The sequence below is a fragment of the Sphaerulina musiva genome, assembly GCF_000320565.1.
Source record: "Sphaerulina musiva SO2202 unplaced genomic scaffold SEPMUscaffold_4, whole genome shotgun sequence".
Taxonomy (NCBI): domain Eukaryota; kingdom Fungi; phylum Ascomycota; class Dothideomycetes; order Mycosphaerellales; family Mycosphaerellaceae; genus Sphaerulina; species Sphaerulina musiva.
In genome coordinates, this window is record NW_016017386.1 from 1,507,232 (window position 1) to 1,522,741 (window position 15,510).

At 52.3% G+C, this 15,510-nt stretch overlaps 5 protein-coding genes across 5 annotated transcripts; 4 read left to right on the forward strand and 1 right to left on the reverse strand.

The window, feature by feature from the left end:
* Positions 1–38: 38 nt before the first annotated feature.
* On the forward strand, positions 39–824 carry SEPMUDRAFT_155859 (uncharacterized protein; the record flags this gene model as incomplete). Its single annotated transcript, XM_016907646.1, has 1 exon — positions 39–824. One exon carries the CDS (start codon positions 39–41, stop codon positions 822–824), a length of 786 nt encoding a protein of 261 aa, XP_016761717.1.
* Positions 825–1,502: 678 nt separating this feature from the next.
* On the reverse strand, positions 1,503–5,540 carry SEPMUDRAFT_148843 (Bromodomain-domain-containing protein). The gene is made up of 6 exons (XM_016905182.1): positions 5,257–5,540; positions 4,795–5,175; positions 4,345–4,433; positions 3,621–4,286; positions 3,301–3,559; positions 1,503–3,248 (listed from the first exon to the last, which is right to left on the reverse strand). Exons 2-6 carry the CDS (start codon positions 4,882–4,884, stop codon positions 2,304–2,306), a joined length of 2,049 nt encoding a protein of 682 aa, XP_016761718.1. The 5' UTR covers positions 4,885–5,175; positions 5,257–5,540; the 3' UTR covers positions 1,503–2,303.
* Positions 5,541–6,388: 848 nt separating this feature from the next.
* SEPMUDRAFT_148844 (uncharacterized protein) lies at positions 6,389–7,026 on the forward strand (the record flags this gene model as incomplete). Its single annotated transcript, XM_016905183.1, has 1 exon — positions 6,389–7,026. A coding segment is annotated over exon 1 (255 nt), but the record flags the coding sequence as incomplete, so codon positions are not given.
* Positions 7,027–10,693: 3,667 nt separating this feature from the next.
* SEPMUDRAFT_148845 (uncharacterized protein) lies at positions 10,694–12,765 on the forward strand. Its single transcript, XM_016905184.1, has one exon. It carries the CDS (start codon positions 11,037–11,039, stop codon positions 12,411–12,413), a length of 1,377 nt encoding a protein of 458 aa, XP_016761720.1. The 5' UTR covers positions 10,694–11,036; the 3' UTR covers positions 12,414–12,765.
* A 380-nt stretch (positions 12,766–13,145) lies between these two features.
* On the forward strand, positions 13,146–15,092 carry SEPMUDRAFT_148846 (Peroxin-13_N-domain-containing protein). The gene is made up of 2 exons (XM_016905185.1): positions 13,146–13,480; positions 13,543–15,092. Exons 1-2 carry the CDS (start codon positions 13,423–13,425, stop codon positions 14,874–14,876), a joined length of 1,392 nt encoding a protein of 463 aa, XP_016761721.1. The 5' UTR covers positions 13,146–13,422; the 3' UTR covers positions 14,877–15,092.
* The last annotated feature ends 418 nt before the right edge of the window (positions 15,093–15,510 follow it).

Below are 15,510 nucleotides of genomic sequence, written 5' to 3' on the forward strand. Positions count from 1 at the left end.
GTACCACGGTCACGGTTCAATGCAAGAATCTGCTTCCCATGAGCAGTCGACATCGCACTCGATATCGCAGAGGTGGCTGCTTCGGTACGAGGACACGCTTGGCTGCGCTGTCCAGCTCTGCCTCCTTCTACATCCACATCTACATCTACCTTACCGAAGCCAAGCCTTGGCCATCATCAGCAGATATGGTGCACATCAAAGCTCTCATGGTCTCCACTGTCCTCAGTGGCATGACTTCAGCTGGTCTGGCGCCCTCGACGTATGCCAACGCTACCACATCCTCTGCCAGCGTGGAGCACGCCGCTTTGAATCCTTTGGACCGCCAACTCATTCCCTTCATCCCAAAATTCTTTTCTCGTCCAGGGAGGACCTCAAGTTCATCCGTCGAGAACATTCATGCCGCCTCTCCGGATTACCGCAGCGATACGTCGGCAGTGTATCCCTACACCACTAGTATATCGATCTCGGAATCCAGAGGGCACAAGACCAGATCTCGTCGTACAAACCAGCATACGCGTAGAAATCGCCCTGATCAGATTGCTCATCATCGGCCGGCTCCCACGAGCCATGAGGTTTCAATCTCCTGGTCTACCGTCAGGAATGGCGCCACTCCTTCCCCCTCCGACTTCCCCACACAGAAACACAATTCCATCTCAAGCCCAGACGTCAGATCCAGTCCCCCTCACACCACAATCTCGTATTATCCCATCAGAACCACTCTTCCGCCCGGCCAGACCCCCTCCCTGGAAGCCGCTGCTGCTCAGCGCTCTGGTAACAGCTGCACAACCTTGTGTACATCTCCTCGTTGTGAGCGCACTCAATGATGATGATGCCTTCACCCGTAAACACCCACCAGGAAGTGCGAGAATGCATGCCTGAGATTTTGAATTCGGGGGGAGAAGAAAAGAAGAAAAGAAGCACGAAGATGCGTGCATAAGTGCGTGTTTGCGGCTTTTCTCTTTTGATCTCCCCTAAGTCGTCGACTGAACGAACGAACGAACGAACGCTACCTAAGAGTTTGAAGTTTCTAGCTACCTAGCTTTGCATGCAAAATTGATTGACCACACGCATACATACAAAGATCGACCCGCTATGTAGTTTTGAAGGCATTGGATTGCATTCATTGCAAGGTAGATACCTATCTACTCATGTACCTTAGATGTACTTAATTGGTGTTGCTCAAAGCCTGTGCTACATACCTACCTACCTTCCTGACTTAGGTACTTAAGACAGTAGAGCTGCACAGGGGAAAGGTGAGGAGGGAAGGAAGGAGGATGAGTCGTAATCAATCATGGAATGCATCTTGATCTCTTTGACTGGGCAAGGTAGTCGGTGGCCGCTCGGCAGTATGGATGAGAGACTACCTGTACGTACATGTATATATACATCGTTGCTCGCGTGACGGGACGCAAAAGTTGTTGGCGAAGGGGAATTGATCATCGAGAGTAAATTTGGACGTTGCTAAGGGACCTACAATAGAGAGCTCATCAATACAATGAATGCTCTACTCTAGCTACAACTCATAAAGTCCCTCGAGACTACTGCGCCGCAAGCATAGTGTATCCCAAATTCTCAAAAAAAGGATCATGGTTCTCAGCAATGTCTGAGCGGTTCGAGGCCTCTGATTTTCCTTGTCATTCCTTTGATCGCTATCGTGTAATGGATCCGTCATTCTCCCCAAAAAGTTCCTGCCAGAAAGTTGCTTCTTGGCAACAAATCCAGAGAGTCAACACGTCCAAGTTCCTTTTCTTGGCGCTTGCGAGCAGCGATACCCTTTCACTATCAGCAACTTCGATGCCGATCCATCGATGATTGGCCCGCAGTCAGCGTGTTTCGCCTCCGCAATGACTTTTATCGGCTCGTGCGCGTTGCTCAACGCTCCCGCGGAAAGTTCGGTGAAACTTTGAGCCACTCTGAAGGCGTCCTGGCACGGTAAGTATGTTCAGGTCGGAACGCTCTATCGAAGGCCGGTGGTCCAGGTTTCTATCAGCTTTCGTCTTCTCTATGGCCATCGTCTTCCGACTCCTTCCTCTTCCTCTTCTTCTTCGACTCGCCGCTATCTGCCAAGACTTCGTCTCTGAGCAACCTGATCGCTATCTGCCTCTCGGAAAATCATGTAATTGACAAGCAAGGCGATTGAGACAACATTGAAGGTTCAAGCTGGTCGCACAGATTCACCTAAGCTGACCAAGAATTCTTGCAAAAAGGCAAGCTGCCCAAGTGGGGATTCGTATCCACTTCTTAGAGATCTCGTCTCCGTCGTAGTATAATCGTTCCCAACCACCTGAACGATAGCGATCTTCTCACGGCCTAGTCAGATTAGCGAACACAGTGACCTTCTCAATGTCAAGTCTCTTTCCGTCTCCATGATCTTTGGTCTTTTCAGCAGCAACCTCAATCTCTATGCGGTTGACACCATGAGCCAAGTTCCCATCGTACGAGTGTGTGCGCCTCCCGCTGTCTTGATGGTAGGTCGTATCTCGCTGCGTAAGCCGAGTACCATTCATAGTGACAAAGATTTTGTAAGCTCGGTTCAAGGCAACCTCTCGTGATATGGTGGGTTGTATTTGCAAGAAGAAGTGCGCCGCTGGGAGCGTGATGGTGGCGCTGTTTTGAGACAGTGACGCGTGCGGTGTGACCTCCGTACTGAACGGCTTCGCAACTTTGAGATGAGGGTGCGTGTGTAGCGTGACCAGAGGCAGTAAAGCTTCTGATGCAGGATACGCTCGAATGGCCGTAGGCGGTAGAAGTGAAGGCGCGGTATAGGAATAGCTGTTGACTGGGGGCACAGCCTGAGCTGCGAATGAGTTGCCACTCGGGGCGCGAGTCATTGGAGGGGGCATCATGCCATTCGTCGTGGGCTGCGGCGTAGCTGGTGCGCCCACTCGGGGGGCAGGTGACATAGTTGCCAGCTTCTCGTTCTTGACCGGACTGCCTGCTTGACCACTGCTTGGTGGTCTGATCGGCCCTTGCGAAGATTGCCGTGCAAAGCCATTAAGGTTAGCAGCAGGTCGTGCAATGGGCTGCGAGCTAGAGCCGTTCACTCCAGCCGTAACCATATTCCGTTGGTGTGCTGGTGCGTCACTGTCCACAGTTGTGCTAGGACCAGGTGAAGCACGGGGCTGCTGCGACAGGCTGAGCGCAATGCCAGACTTCGTCTGAGGTTGTGGACCGCCTAACTTGATACGCGTGCTTTGCGGCTCCTTGACAAGCTCCTTCGCTTCTGCCAATCGTGACTTGAAGTGTGCCTGGAGGCAAATTAGCAGATGCGCCAAAAGTCAAACTGCGGGCGAAGCATACCTCAAGCTCGCCAGCGAGCTCGTGAATAGCGCTCCCATCCTGATTGTAGTCACGCGCATTGCGCCAAATGAAGCTGACCTCCTGCTCGAAGGCATCCCATGTCTTAAAATCGGAGATGCCAGTTGGAGGGTCTCTGCCATGTTGTCCACGTATCCGCTTTTGCACGCTCTTCAGCGATACTGGATGCCTGATGAACCTGTAGTAATCTTCCAGCTTCCTACTGGGCAAGTAGACGAATGGGGTGAAAATCTCGAGTCCTCTGCACAAGTGTTAGTCAAAAGCACAGAAAACCTTCGTCTGCGTGATTGTGACAAACGCACTCGTCATCAGTGTAACGAATCATCTCAGCCACAATCATATCCTGCGCTTCCTGGAAAGATTTCCCAGTGAAATCCATGCTTTCATCCTCGTCTTTGTCTACTGCACTGGGCGCCATCGATGACTTGCGATCGGATGGTGGCTCGGAGTGCTTTTCTGATGCTTTCTCCACAGCCCTGGGTCCAAGTGATAGGCGAAGTTTGCTACTGTCGTCCTTGCTCGCCCGTTCATCCTTGACCACCGCTGGAGCTGGTGGCGGAGCTGGAGTAGGAGTCTTCGTGAGCTTGGATTGTGTGGCGTGAGCAGGCTGGGCATGGTGGCCACCGTTCGTTAAGGTGATCTTTGTAGTGCGACCTGGAACTGGAGTGGCGACCGCTGAGTAGCTTGAGTCTTGGTATGCAGGATTGTTCAGCTTCATGTAATTGTAGATGAGCTTCCGTATTCGCTCTGCATCTTCATAGATTTCGCTCTTCGGCTCGTTGTAGTCCTTTGCATTCTGGATCATGCGCTTGAAGTCACTTTCGAGCGCGCTGACAGTTGGGTAGGCATTGGCGCGGAGTTTCTCCTCGATAATGCCAATGGATATGGGTAGCCCAATGACTTGGTAATAATCTGGCAATTCGTCTTTTGGGGGCAGTTCCAAGAAGGCATCTGTAATGGGCCGACCGCTGCAGACAGGTTAGCCGGGGAGTATGTCCGGAGAGGTGTCGTCTGACATGCACGCACGTTTTGTCCGTGGCATTGCCCAGCTGTGCTATCAGCTTCGTGCCGATGGCGAGCACGCTCCTGTCGGCGGAGGGCTTGGGGTTCGAGTTCTGTGTCGCGGCGCATCAAGTCAGCGTCCGGCATCCATCACGAGTGTGCAGCAAGTGCTTCTTCGCAGGGCCCTTGGGTGCGTGCGGCTGATGACGGAGGTGTCTCTTGGGTAGGTCAGTAGTGGGCGAGCAAGATGCCGCCCATGCTCGACACTTCAACCCGTCGCGTAGCTCCCTCTTCTCCTTCGGTGACCTTCTTCTCTTCCCACCTGAGCCGCGCGACAACCACCACCACCACCACCACCACCTCCAGCCTCTGTACCGCCCGCACACGCCCGCCACGCGCCTCGCGTCACATCGCATCGTGACCATATCGGACGAGCACGCGCACCAAAGAGCAGGGAATAGGACGACGACGTACCAGCAGCTTAATCTTCTTAGTCGCACTCCCTTCGTTGGTAGTGGGAGTTGCGCTGAGGGCTTGCGCCTTGCGCTTCCTGCTGGAGTCCATCGGCGCGCAAACTCAGTGGACACTGAAAGAGACGATCGCAGTTCAGTACAGTGCCGGCAGCGATATTACGACAACAGGCCGGTGAAAGGGTGGATTAGACCGGACACTTCGCGACCTTCCTGGCTTGCGAGAGATCGCGATCACGGGACGGGCTTGTCAATGCGGCTCTGCGGACGTACCCGCAACCCGCGACCCACACTCCACAATTCACTGAATTACTCCTTTGCTCCCTCGCACTGAACGACTCGTCGCCTCCGCACGACAACCTTGGTCATCTCTTTGGTGATACACGTAAGCCTACCTGGTACTGTAGAGTTGCGATGAGGATGCGGATGATGGAAAGAAATACTCGGCAAACGACTGACTGCACAGATTATTCGATTATTTACCTATGCATGTTGTTCCCAAGTGACAGACACTCTACAAGAATTGTGCAAAAGGCAGCTCTGTTCGTCGACGGGACTTGTCCTTTTTTTCCATATGAACGCCGCTCACCTGGAGCCTACTGCCGCGTGCGAGTGGGACATCCTTGCTCATCCCGCACCATGTAAAGTGTCAAAGTTGAGAGTTGGCACTTGGCAGTAGCGCCAGTAGGCGTGTACAGTAGTGGTGTTGCATGTGAAAGTACATATACCTTACAAGCTACTCCGCGTTTCTCCCACGGACTTTTGTGGTAGGAGGTATGAGGTACAAGTGTGCAAGTGACAGGCCGGTTCACTTGCATGGCCATGGCTATTGACTAGGAGGTCATAACAGCTTTGGATGTCTTTGCATGCCATTGCCGCTGCTCGACCACCTACTCGTGTTGTAAAGACTACCGAATCAGGGTCAGGTTGTTGGTGCCAAGCCAACTCACAGGCAAGCCGCTCGTATTTGGTTGTTCACACAGTTCATTTATGCAGGGTGTAGACTGCGGGAAACTCAGGTGATGCCATCCAGCAGCCTGCATACCATACCAGTACCTGATACTCTACTTGGACATGGTCGGCAATAATGGCATCCAGCACCGGGTAAAGAGGGACGGAATTGCGTTGACGGTCTCACATCAGATACCTTATTTAAGTAATTGCCTCAATGTTCATGGATGAAAAGGCACAGGCCGCACAGCAGCAACAAAAGCACCCACGCCAAGTGATTCAGACGGAGGACAGACCAAGTGCCGGAAGAACCCACATGCCGAAGACTGCTCCACTTTGTCTGGCCTCAGTGGTCGCTCCAACATCTACCGAGTGCGACAAGTTGACCACATAGCTACCTATCGATAAGCGACCTAGGTGGTTTTCTTACGAATACTGTTATCACATCATGCTCATTGGCGCGCTGCCCGCTCTCGTGAGTATCAGAGTTTCGGCTGAAGGAGCTGACGGGATCCTGGAATGCAAGGCTAAGGTACCTAACAGAACCAGCGTGGCCCTGGCAAAAAAAAGAAACATTGGGCCCTGGAAGATGCAACAGCATGGCAAATGCCATATGGCAAGTGATGAGAACCGACTCCACTTTGATTATGATATATGGCTGGCTGCTGCTAATCGGGATACGTAAGTAGCACGCACTCCAGCTCCACTGTAAAGGAACATGAGACTGCACTGAGTAGGCCGATACGAAGCAAGACGATATCCGGAATTGCACTCCCATCTAAACGAAAGAGCCCCAGGATCAAGAGCATACCTATTCACGACATCTGCTTCCGAGACAAGCCACACAAGTCCAGTCACCATCCACGACAAGAAAGGCTACAGCGCAAAAGCGACCACATCTACAATCTCGTCTTCCTTTAAAAGAAGAAAAAGAAAACACAAGGAGAAACCCATCTCTCAGCTCAGAAAACACCACCACCAACCCTCCCTCCCGCCTGATCCCAAGACCCCCCAAATCCATCTCCATCATGCCCTCCTGCCGCCGCTGCTCCGGCCAAGGCCAAGTCCCCAAGCCATGCAACTCCTGCAACTCCACCGGCCACACTCGGCAGCGCATGCGATGTTACCAATGCAAATCCAAGGATGCCCCCACTGCTGCAGCCTGCACCCTCTGTCGCGGACGTGGTCAACTGATGATTCCGGTGAATTGTACCAATTGCTCTGGGAGTGGGACTGCGTTGCGGTTGACGTGTGGTGATTGTGGGGGGAGTGGAAGGTCGGCTTCTGTCGCGTAGGAAGAAACGTTGTTGTGATGGAGGGGGGAGGGGGGATGGTGGTTTTATCTGGAGAGAGAGTGTGTGTGTGTATGTGGGGAGTAGGGAGTGGGGGGTTTCTTTCTTTCTTTTCTTTTTTCCTCTCTTCTTTCCACTAATAAGCAGCGAGCGAGTAACATCGTCGTAGCATTTGCTTTTATGATTCAGCGTTGTGGCGATATACAGACGATTTCAGGGATTTTTGTAGAAGAAGAAGAAGAAGATCGTATAGAATGGAATTGAATGATAGGAAATCAGACTACCTCCTCAATTTCCTATTATATTGCCTATCATTATCGTAATTCCTTAAAGGTATCTTGCTCTTAAGCAAAAAAGATCCCAAGTCCTTCTAGTACCTTGTATTCTATTGTTACCTATAGTAGGTATATATATACCTATATAGGTACCTAACTTTCTAGTCTAGAGAAGAAAGTACCTATACTCGAGCCTTTCGCAAAATCTTACTATACGTAGGTAGAGCGGTAGAGCCTTCAATAAATGCCGTATATTTCAAGCAACGACAGAAAGACTACGTACTTAGAAACTACCGACCCTAGCTAGTCGGTCGCTAAGTAGGTAGTTTCTAGTCTAGAAAGAAAAGCAAAGATCCTAGAAGCAATAGGACTTCTTGTATTACGCGGTAGCTATAGCGATATATTGCTGCTCGGTATTTCGATCTCGTTAGGGATGCTAGAAGAAGGGCTTTAGGAACTGTACTAAGTATATAAATGCCGAAGCGTATAATAGTTATGTAGTCTGTTGATTCTACGTAAGGTAGGTCTTTGTTCAACTATATACCGAATTGATCGACTTTTATAGGGACTGCTAGCTAAGGTAGTGCCCTCTAGTTTTGTGATTAGAAGATGTTGCTACCTTGTCGATCTTATATATCTTGGATCCGTACATGTTTTCGTGTACATACGTAGGTACTGATGAAGATAGAGCAGGCTCGAGCCGATTCTTACGTAGATGCGTTGCCCAGGCTAGGAAGTAAAGTATAGTGCATACAATACTTTCCCTCGTTGGAAACTAAAGAAGCATTGTACAGGTCTGCTTGCTTTACTGGCTTGCAACGCTACAGGCGGGTATCTTGGTTGCTTCCGCAGCCTACTAGGTACCTGTAGTTTGGCCAAAATCTCCCAAAAGCGACCAGTATGGAATAGTGATCAATCCTGCTGGACGGAACGATTATTTCTCGGAGAACAACATGTTCGTAGCAACGCGCTACGTGCCTATGAAGAGAGAATCCAGTGGCTGATAGCGCTCTCACATCTGCCCCTACAGTATGTGCTTGTGCCAGATGCAAAAATCTAGTTGCAGACAAACAGCTGAAGCGTGTCCTGACAGCTGCTGCCAGTGGAACGTACCGCTTCCACTATGCATCGTGTCTTCAAGATCGGTCTCGCGGGCCGTTATATTGGATTCAGGACTGTGAAGCCAGTCTGGCCAGCTCCGTCGTAGTAGACAGCAGTCGAGAGGGGACAGAATTAAACACAGAGGGCCGCAATAGCCTTCGAGCAGGAGTACCTGTATGGTGCAAAGACGAGACGTATGCGAGTCTGTCTCAATGCATACGCGAACGTGATGAAGCGCTGCTATATCGGCGGCAAGTTCGTACCCTACCATCCAGTGTGATTGCACTGTCCCTTGGTAACGAACAATACACGCAGACATCAGTAAGAGAAGAGGTGAGGTTCGGTGTAAGGTATGGATAGAATGGGGAAGGTTCCATGGTTGGTCGCGCTTGAACTGACGGCTGCCAAGAGACTTGGCGATACCGGGAAGTACCGCATCGATACATTGAAATTTTTCGTTTTTTCTGCAAAATTCCTTCCAGCACATGCAAGCACACGACAACGAAAATTTCTTTCTTTTGCGTGCCGTCGCCGCCGCCGTCACCTCGCCATCACCATCGCTCGCCACTCCATTGCAACCATCGCTCGTCTACTGCAACTGGCCTGGCCCTCCGATGTATCATCGAGCATGCCCCCGACCGCGACTCGCCACAGGTAAGTTTGCCCTTTCTCCCAGCCACCGACAACCACCACATGATGATATCTATTCAATCTATACTATTTCTGGTACCTCTTATTTTACTCCTGGCTTCGCGCTGGAGAATGCATTAAAATGGACTTCTGATGGACCTGTCACGCTGCAACAATTCAATATACTGCACAAGCTCCTCAAGGGTTCTCGCTGACAAGTGATTCGACAGATTGTATTGTGTACACTACTGTACAGGCGCGGACTTCTCATCTGATGCGAATACTTTACACGTGGCTTTCATCTTGTCGTTGCAGGGCGACGGCGAGGAGATGGCTCGTCGTTGTAGCGACGTTGTTTACTGCTTCAAACATGACCTCAGGCTCAAGCCTGCCCCTGCCCAGTTTCTCTTTATGGTTTCCATCCGAGTTCCGGACGACATGACACGCCAGTCTTCGAACAACCGTTGCTAGGAGGAAAGCGAGACGGGCGTTTGTCATCGTATCACAGGTATGTGTGTGTGTTTGCAGTAGAAGCGACGCATTCATGATTCAGCATGCAGATTTTGGCAATCATCATCTCGGAGGTATTCTCCCTCCAGTGTTCATGACGCTAGAATGGTAGATCTATCACAGTCGGCGCAGACCGGGGCTATGTGGTCGCAACATTGCTGCATTAGGTAAGGTATATTGCTTTTGTGTGATAGATGTGCGGCGGCAACATGATGGTCATCCAATGTCCACAGCGATGCCGTGCGAGGGACCGACATGATGTACATGATGTACGTATACCATTAAGGAGGTATGGAGTAGAAGGGGACTCGGATGGCGGCAGTAAGAGGTGAACGTGGTGGTGTAACAGCCGCGCAATGAAAAGCGGACTAGGAGGTACCTGTACCTCCTATATCACTCTTGTTGACGTCTGCGACGTTTTGGTTCCGATCAGAGGCTGCCACGCGAATCAGTAATAAGAACATTCAAGCATTGAGCAACAAGACGACGATCCTCCACAGAAGTGGTGACCAGCCGAACTCTACTTGCTGGAATAGGAGACTTGTGGAGGGTACCAATTAAGGTATTTGGTATTGCCAACAGCTCGCAGCAAATTAAGCATGTCGGACGCCCGAACGTTTATTGTTTCGCGCCCGGCCGCAACAACCCAACAGACTTTTTCATGATCAGCTGGTCTAGAAGTTTGCGACCGGGTGGCCGTGACGCGTGGAAACGGAGTCCGAGCGAGGAGGCCGTGATGGCGAGGTTACCTTGCATTCCTCGCGAGGTCATCAACACACGCACGGGCACGGCCTCACAGTCAGCAAGTTGGCAGCCACCGCGCGCCTCGCCCGATGTCACATTCACGCGAGCGGCGAACAGTAGCAACGACATGTCTGCGTACGTAGTCGTTCCACGCACAACATAGTATTGGACGCACATCTCGCTTGCTTAGGTAGGCTTAGTGATGGTATTATTCTCCATGCAGAAAAGCGTTGCCGTGTGAGCCCACAGTCAGCCGTTGTATGAAACCGCTAATTTAGGTACACCAATCAGCGGGCGTTGTGCACTCCCTCTAGACTCCACCTTAATTTCAGCCCTTCCTCCCTGGGACTCCCTTCTCGTCCACCCCGTTTTATCACCCAAAGCCTCCAGCGACAGCACTGCAAACTACTTGTCACCAGCGACACCACACTCTTTCACCACCACCACCACCTATACTCACCACAGTCGATCTTTAACCCCAAATTCGCCTCTAATTCACCAGTCGTCTTGTTCGCTGTCCGACTGCGTGCCCAGTGATCAATACAAACTGCCAGGGGCCAACAATACGCGCTCACCTCGACAATAATCGGAAAGAGCGACGCAACAATCGTTGCACCTACCGCGCCTCATCCGAACCAGATTCCCGCGACCCAAACAAATCTCTTCCTGCGAACTCTTAACAACACCTTCCATTGGCAACGTCTCACCTCGACCAACGGTGATCATCCGCGACAAACATCGCCATGCGATACTCCTTCAGCGCAGCAGCGCTCTTCGCTGCCACCGTCTCGGCCGATCTCTGCTCTTACGGCTCTACCGACGACAATGGCAACTGGTACTGCAAGCAGGTCAATGCCATCACTTACACTGGTGTTGGCGGATCCGCCTCTTACAACAAGGTCACCGCCATGGATAGCAAGTCTGGTTCATGCTCCAGCTCACCGTATGGATATTCCGGCTCCATGTCGCCACTGGACGAGGAAGTTTCCCTCCACTTCCGTGGACCTTTGCAATTGAAGCAACTTGCTGTCTACACCCCAGGATCTTCAGGATCTTCTCACAAGGCCAAGCGCTCCGCTCACCGTCGAAGGCATGCAGGTGGCGCACACGGACATGGCCACGTCCACGAGGAGAAGCGCGAGGCCGGACTCGGTGACATGGTCAATGCCATCATCGATGGAAAGTCCGTCTCCTGGGCCAACACCTACGACGGCACGGCCTCCAGCAACAGTCCTCCTGCAGCTGCTGGATACGCGCCACCCAGCAGCAGTCCCCCGAAAGCAGCATCATATGGCCAGAGCAGCAGCAGCTCCAGCTCCAGCTCGGGTGCTGCTGCTAACACCAAGCCGTCCTCATCTTCGGGCGGCAGCAGCAGTGGCAGTGGCTGGAACCGTGTGGGCTACTACAACTCCCAGGCCAAGACCAGCGACGGCCTCGTCTTCCTTAACCATGAAGGTGGCTCCGGATCCGGTGTCTTCGACTACACTTTCGGCAACTCGCTCTCCTACGCCAGCGCTGATGGCTGCAGCGGTGCCTCGGCCCCTCAAGTTCTCGCAGACACCACCATTCCCTCAAACAACGAGGTCGTGGTCATGACCGACAGCAAGTGCACTGACTCCTCATGTGGCTACGTTCGCGATGGCACTGTCGCTTACCACGGCTGGGACGGCCCAAGCAAGGCGTTCTTCTTCGAATTCAGCATGCCCGACGATGGCAAGACCGGTCAGAGCATCTATGACCCAGTGAACATGCCAGCCATCTGGATGCTCAACGCCCAGATTCCACGTACTTTGCAGTACGGTAACGCGGACTGCTCCTGCTGGAAGAGTGGATGCGGTGAATTTGACATCTTTGAGGTCCTCGCTGCTGGCGATACGCGATGCAAGTCCACCCTTCATGGCAACATTGCTGGTGGTAACAGCGACTACTTCGCTCGCCCTACCAATGGTACCATCAAGGCTGCCCTGCTCCTTTACAGCGATAACATCCACATCAAGATCTTGGACAACAGCGTCACCTTCGGGACCACCATGGATAACACCTTTGTCAAGGAAATCATTGCAGACACCATGGAGGAATCCCTCAGCAACCTTGTCTCGATCTTCAAGCTCAGCTCATGAACTCGAGCGTGGTGACATTTCGCAATGTATCTTGCTCTCCCATGATCATGTGTAACAATCTGCCAAATAGGGTAGCAGCGGACGGAGTTGGAGGAGTTGAGTGCGAGGAGCCTGGTCTTCTCAAAGTGCTTCGGGTGCTTCGGCCCGGATTATGTGCATCGAATGTCCTTTGTTCTTTTGAGTTCTTTTGCAGGGAGGTGATGGAGCGCGAGGCGGCTGTACATACCGGGGAAAGTCTATGGTAAAACGTCGATTGACAGCTACATGTAATGTAGATTGGCAGTAGGTCGGCGTGGTACGTGATGAGTACGCAAATAGCCTGGCAGTACAGCAATAGGATTGAATCCCTTTTGATGCTTGTAATCGTGGATGGTGCCTTTGGTGCTTGCCTAGGTACCTATCTTGCTGTTCCTCCGGGCAGAGGCCTCGAGAACGTGACATGGTGGGGTGTGTGTGAGTACTCTACACTTATGTAGTGCTCGTGCGCGGTGTTGATCTCATGAATGATGTCGTATCGTGAGCGTACATAGGTACATTACTTCTCGTCCGACGCAGCAGGAGGTAGGTGGTAGAGTGACCTACCACAACCGCAGATGGGGAAATGCCTCGGCCTTTGTCTTGATTCCGTGGCTTAAACTCTCTTGGATGTTCCCGTCACTCGCACAACGCTCTGGTCTTCAACCCTTCACTTCTGCATGCCCATTCCATATCCCACTGGCACCACTATCATCCCACTGTCATGACCATTGTCCCGATGGGAATGCTTGCGTGAGGATCATTCGCAGGCACAAAAAGGATCAGCCGGCTTGGCACGTGGCGACGAACCGAGCCGATACATTTACTCCGCACGACGACGACATCTCTCATGCCATGCGCTGAGCGCTGACTACGCTCGACCATCACGGCGGACAGCGTCAGCGAGCGCGACAGCTCTCGCCTCAATCCGAGGTCCTGCACTGTCAGCGTGAAGGACAGCCGAATAGACTCGCTCGACAGCTAGAAACACATCATGTCTGCTGGCTCTCCACCCAAACCGTGGGAGCGAGCTGGGGCTGGAGGCGCCTCGGGTACGTCGTCTGATCTTATGCTGAAAATTGCATCGACCAACAGCGTACTGACTCTCTGGCAGCTGCAACACCGGCAACGATGACGTCCACCGCAGCGACACCGACGGCGAGCTCGGCATCGGCGGCGCCAGCACTACCTGCACGATCCGATGCATTGAGCACTGTCGCCAACCGAACAGCGGCAAACTACTCCACCATGAACAGGCCGTCACCGTACGGAATGGGCACCTCGCCATATGGAGGTGGGATTGGAGGTTATGGCGGCATGTCTTCGTATAGCTCACCCTACAGTCGATTTGGTGGCATGGGAGGCATGGGTAGTATGTACGGAGGCATGGGAGGATATGGAGGCATGGGAGGGTACGGCGGCTATGGAGCCATGAACGGTGGCATGTACGGCCAACCCGGACAGCTCGGACCTGACGGACAACCTCTCAGCTTGACGCAAGCATACAGTAACAGCACACAAGCCACGTTCCAGATGATTGAGAGCATAGTGGGCGCCTTTGGAGGATTTGCACAGATGCTGGAGAGCACATATATGGCTACGCACTCGTCCTTCTTCGCCATGGTCAGCGTAGCGGAGCAATTTGGCACCCTCAAACAAACGCTTGGTTCAGTGCTTGGGATATTCACCATCATGCGTTGGATACGAACAGCGATTGCCAAGCTCACTGGCCGGCCACCTCCCGCATCCTCGACAGAACTTACACCTGCCAATTTTGCACATTTCAATGGGCAATCTGGACCTGCTGGACAACCCGGGTCCATGGCGAAACCCAGTCGAAAACCATTCGTCTTCTTCATCGTAGCCGTATTTGGTCTACCCTGGCTCATGAGCAAGTTGATTCGAGCCCTGGCAGCTTCACAAGAAGCGCAACAACAGATGGGCCCACTTGACGTGAATGGTCAGCCCACACAACCCCTCGACCCGTCAAAACTAGACTTCTGTCGTGCTTTATACGACTACACTCCACAAGCACAGCCTGGTCAAGCTTTCCAAGAGGGCATCGACCTCGCCGTCAAGAAGGGCGACCTGGTCGCCGTTCTCAGCAAAACAGACCCCATGGGCCAGCCTTCCGAATGGTGGCGATGCAGAGCCCGCGATGGCGGAGTCGGGTACCTCCCATCGCCTTATTTGGAGACCATTCAGAGGAAACCTCCGCAGGCTGCGATCATGGCGAAAGGCTCGCAGAGTCAGCCTGGAAGTGAGACGAATTCGAGAGTCAACACGATGACATCTGCGACGGTGGCGAGTCGAGCAAATTCGATGAACATTACTGATAGAGAGAAGGCGGCAGTTCAAAAGGCGAACAAGGGCTTGCCGCCCACGGTCAAGGGGAAGCCCGGGGATATGGGAATCGAGAGCTTCCAAAAAGGAGCTTTCAACTCGTGATGATTGCATATTCGGAACGGCGCATTGTACAGGACTACGAATCTTCTTTTGGTGGGTGGAAATATTGGAGCGTGGCGTGGCGTTGGGAGCGCGTATTTGATTACCCCAAAAAGATTAATGGCTCACGCGGAGTTGTGTACACCTATCGTTCGTCATTCGGTTGGTGAGATTAAAAGTGAGAGTATGTATTAAGCCATTTGGAGTCACCCATAGACCCCATGTAAACTTCACTTAGCCTGCCACCTACAGTAAATCAACGTCCTGGGATCGATCAGTCAGGTAGGTGCACCGACCAAAATTTACTTCACCCAGTACTGCAATGTCTCGTTTCACGCCGCCACTTTCGGACTGCAGGAAACTCCATTGCGGGCCTCAGTATTCAGGCAGCCCCTCAGGTAAGGTAGGTAGGCAGGTATGACAAACTCACATGTACCTAGCTATGCCAAGGCCTCATGTTCACGCCAGAGAAACCAGGGGTATGAACACCACCATACCTTACCTAGGTATGATGTCGCAGATGGAGTGACAATCAGCCGATAAGTAGCTTTGGAGATGCACAATTGGAGGGATTTCGCCAGTAGTGAAAAAGCGCCGCGAGAGAGAGAGAGAGAGAGAGAGAGAGTAGAGTAGGAAC

Excerpts from the sequence above, each read along its gene's own strand:
- SEPMUDRAFT_148843 (XM_016905182.1), bottom strand. The coding sequence starts at position 4,884 with ATGGACTCCAGCAGGAAGCGCAAGGCGCAAGCCCTCAGCGCAACTCCC. Across the intron at positions 4,287-4,344 it reads GGCAATGCCACGGACAAAAC|CGGTCGGCCCATTACAGATG; the intron begins GTGCGTGCATGT and ends ACCTGTCTGCAG. Across the intron at positions 3,249-3,300 it reads AGCTCGCTGGCGAGCTTGAG|GCACACTTCAAGTCACGATT; the intron begins GTATGCTTCGCC and ends ATTTGCCTCCAG.
- SEPMUDRAFT_148845 (XM_016905184.1), top strand. The coding sequence starts at position 11,037 with ATGCGATACTCCTTCAGCGCAGCAGCGCTCTTCGCTGCCACCGTCTCG.
- SEPMUDRAFT_148846 (XM_016905185.1), top strand. The coding sequence starts at position 13,423 with ATGTCTGCTGGCTCTCCACCCAAACCGTGGGAGCGAGCTGGGGCTGGA. Across the intron at positions 13,481-13,542 it reads TGGGGCTGGAGGCGCCTCGG|CTGCAACACCGGCAACGATG; the intron begins GTACGTCGTCTG and ends ACTCTCTGGCAG.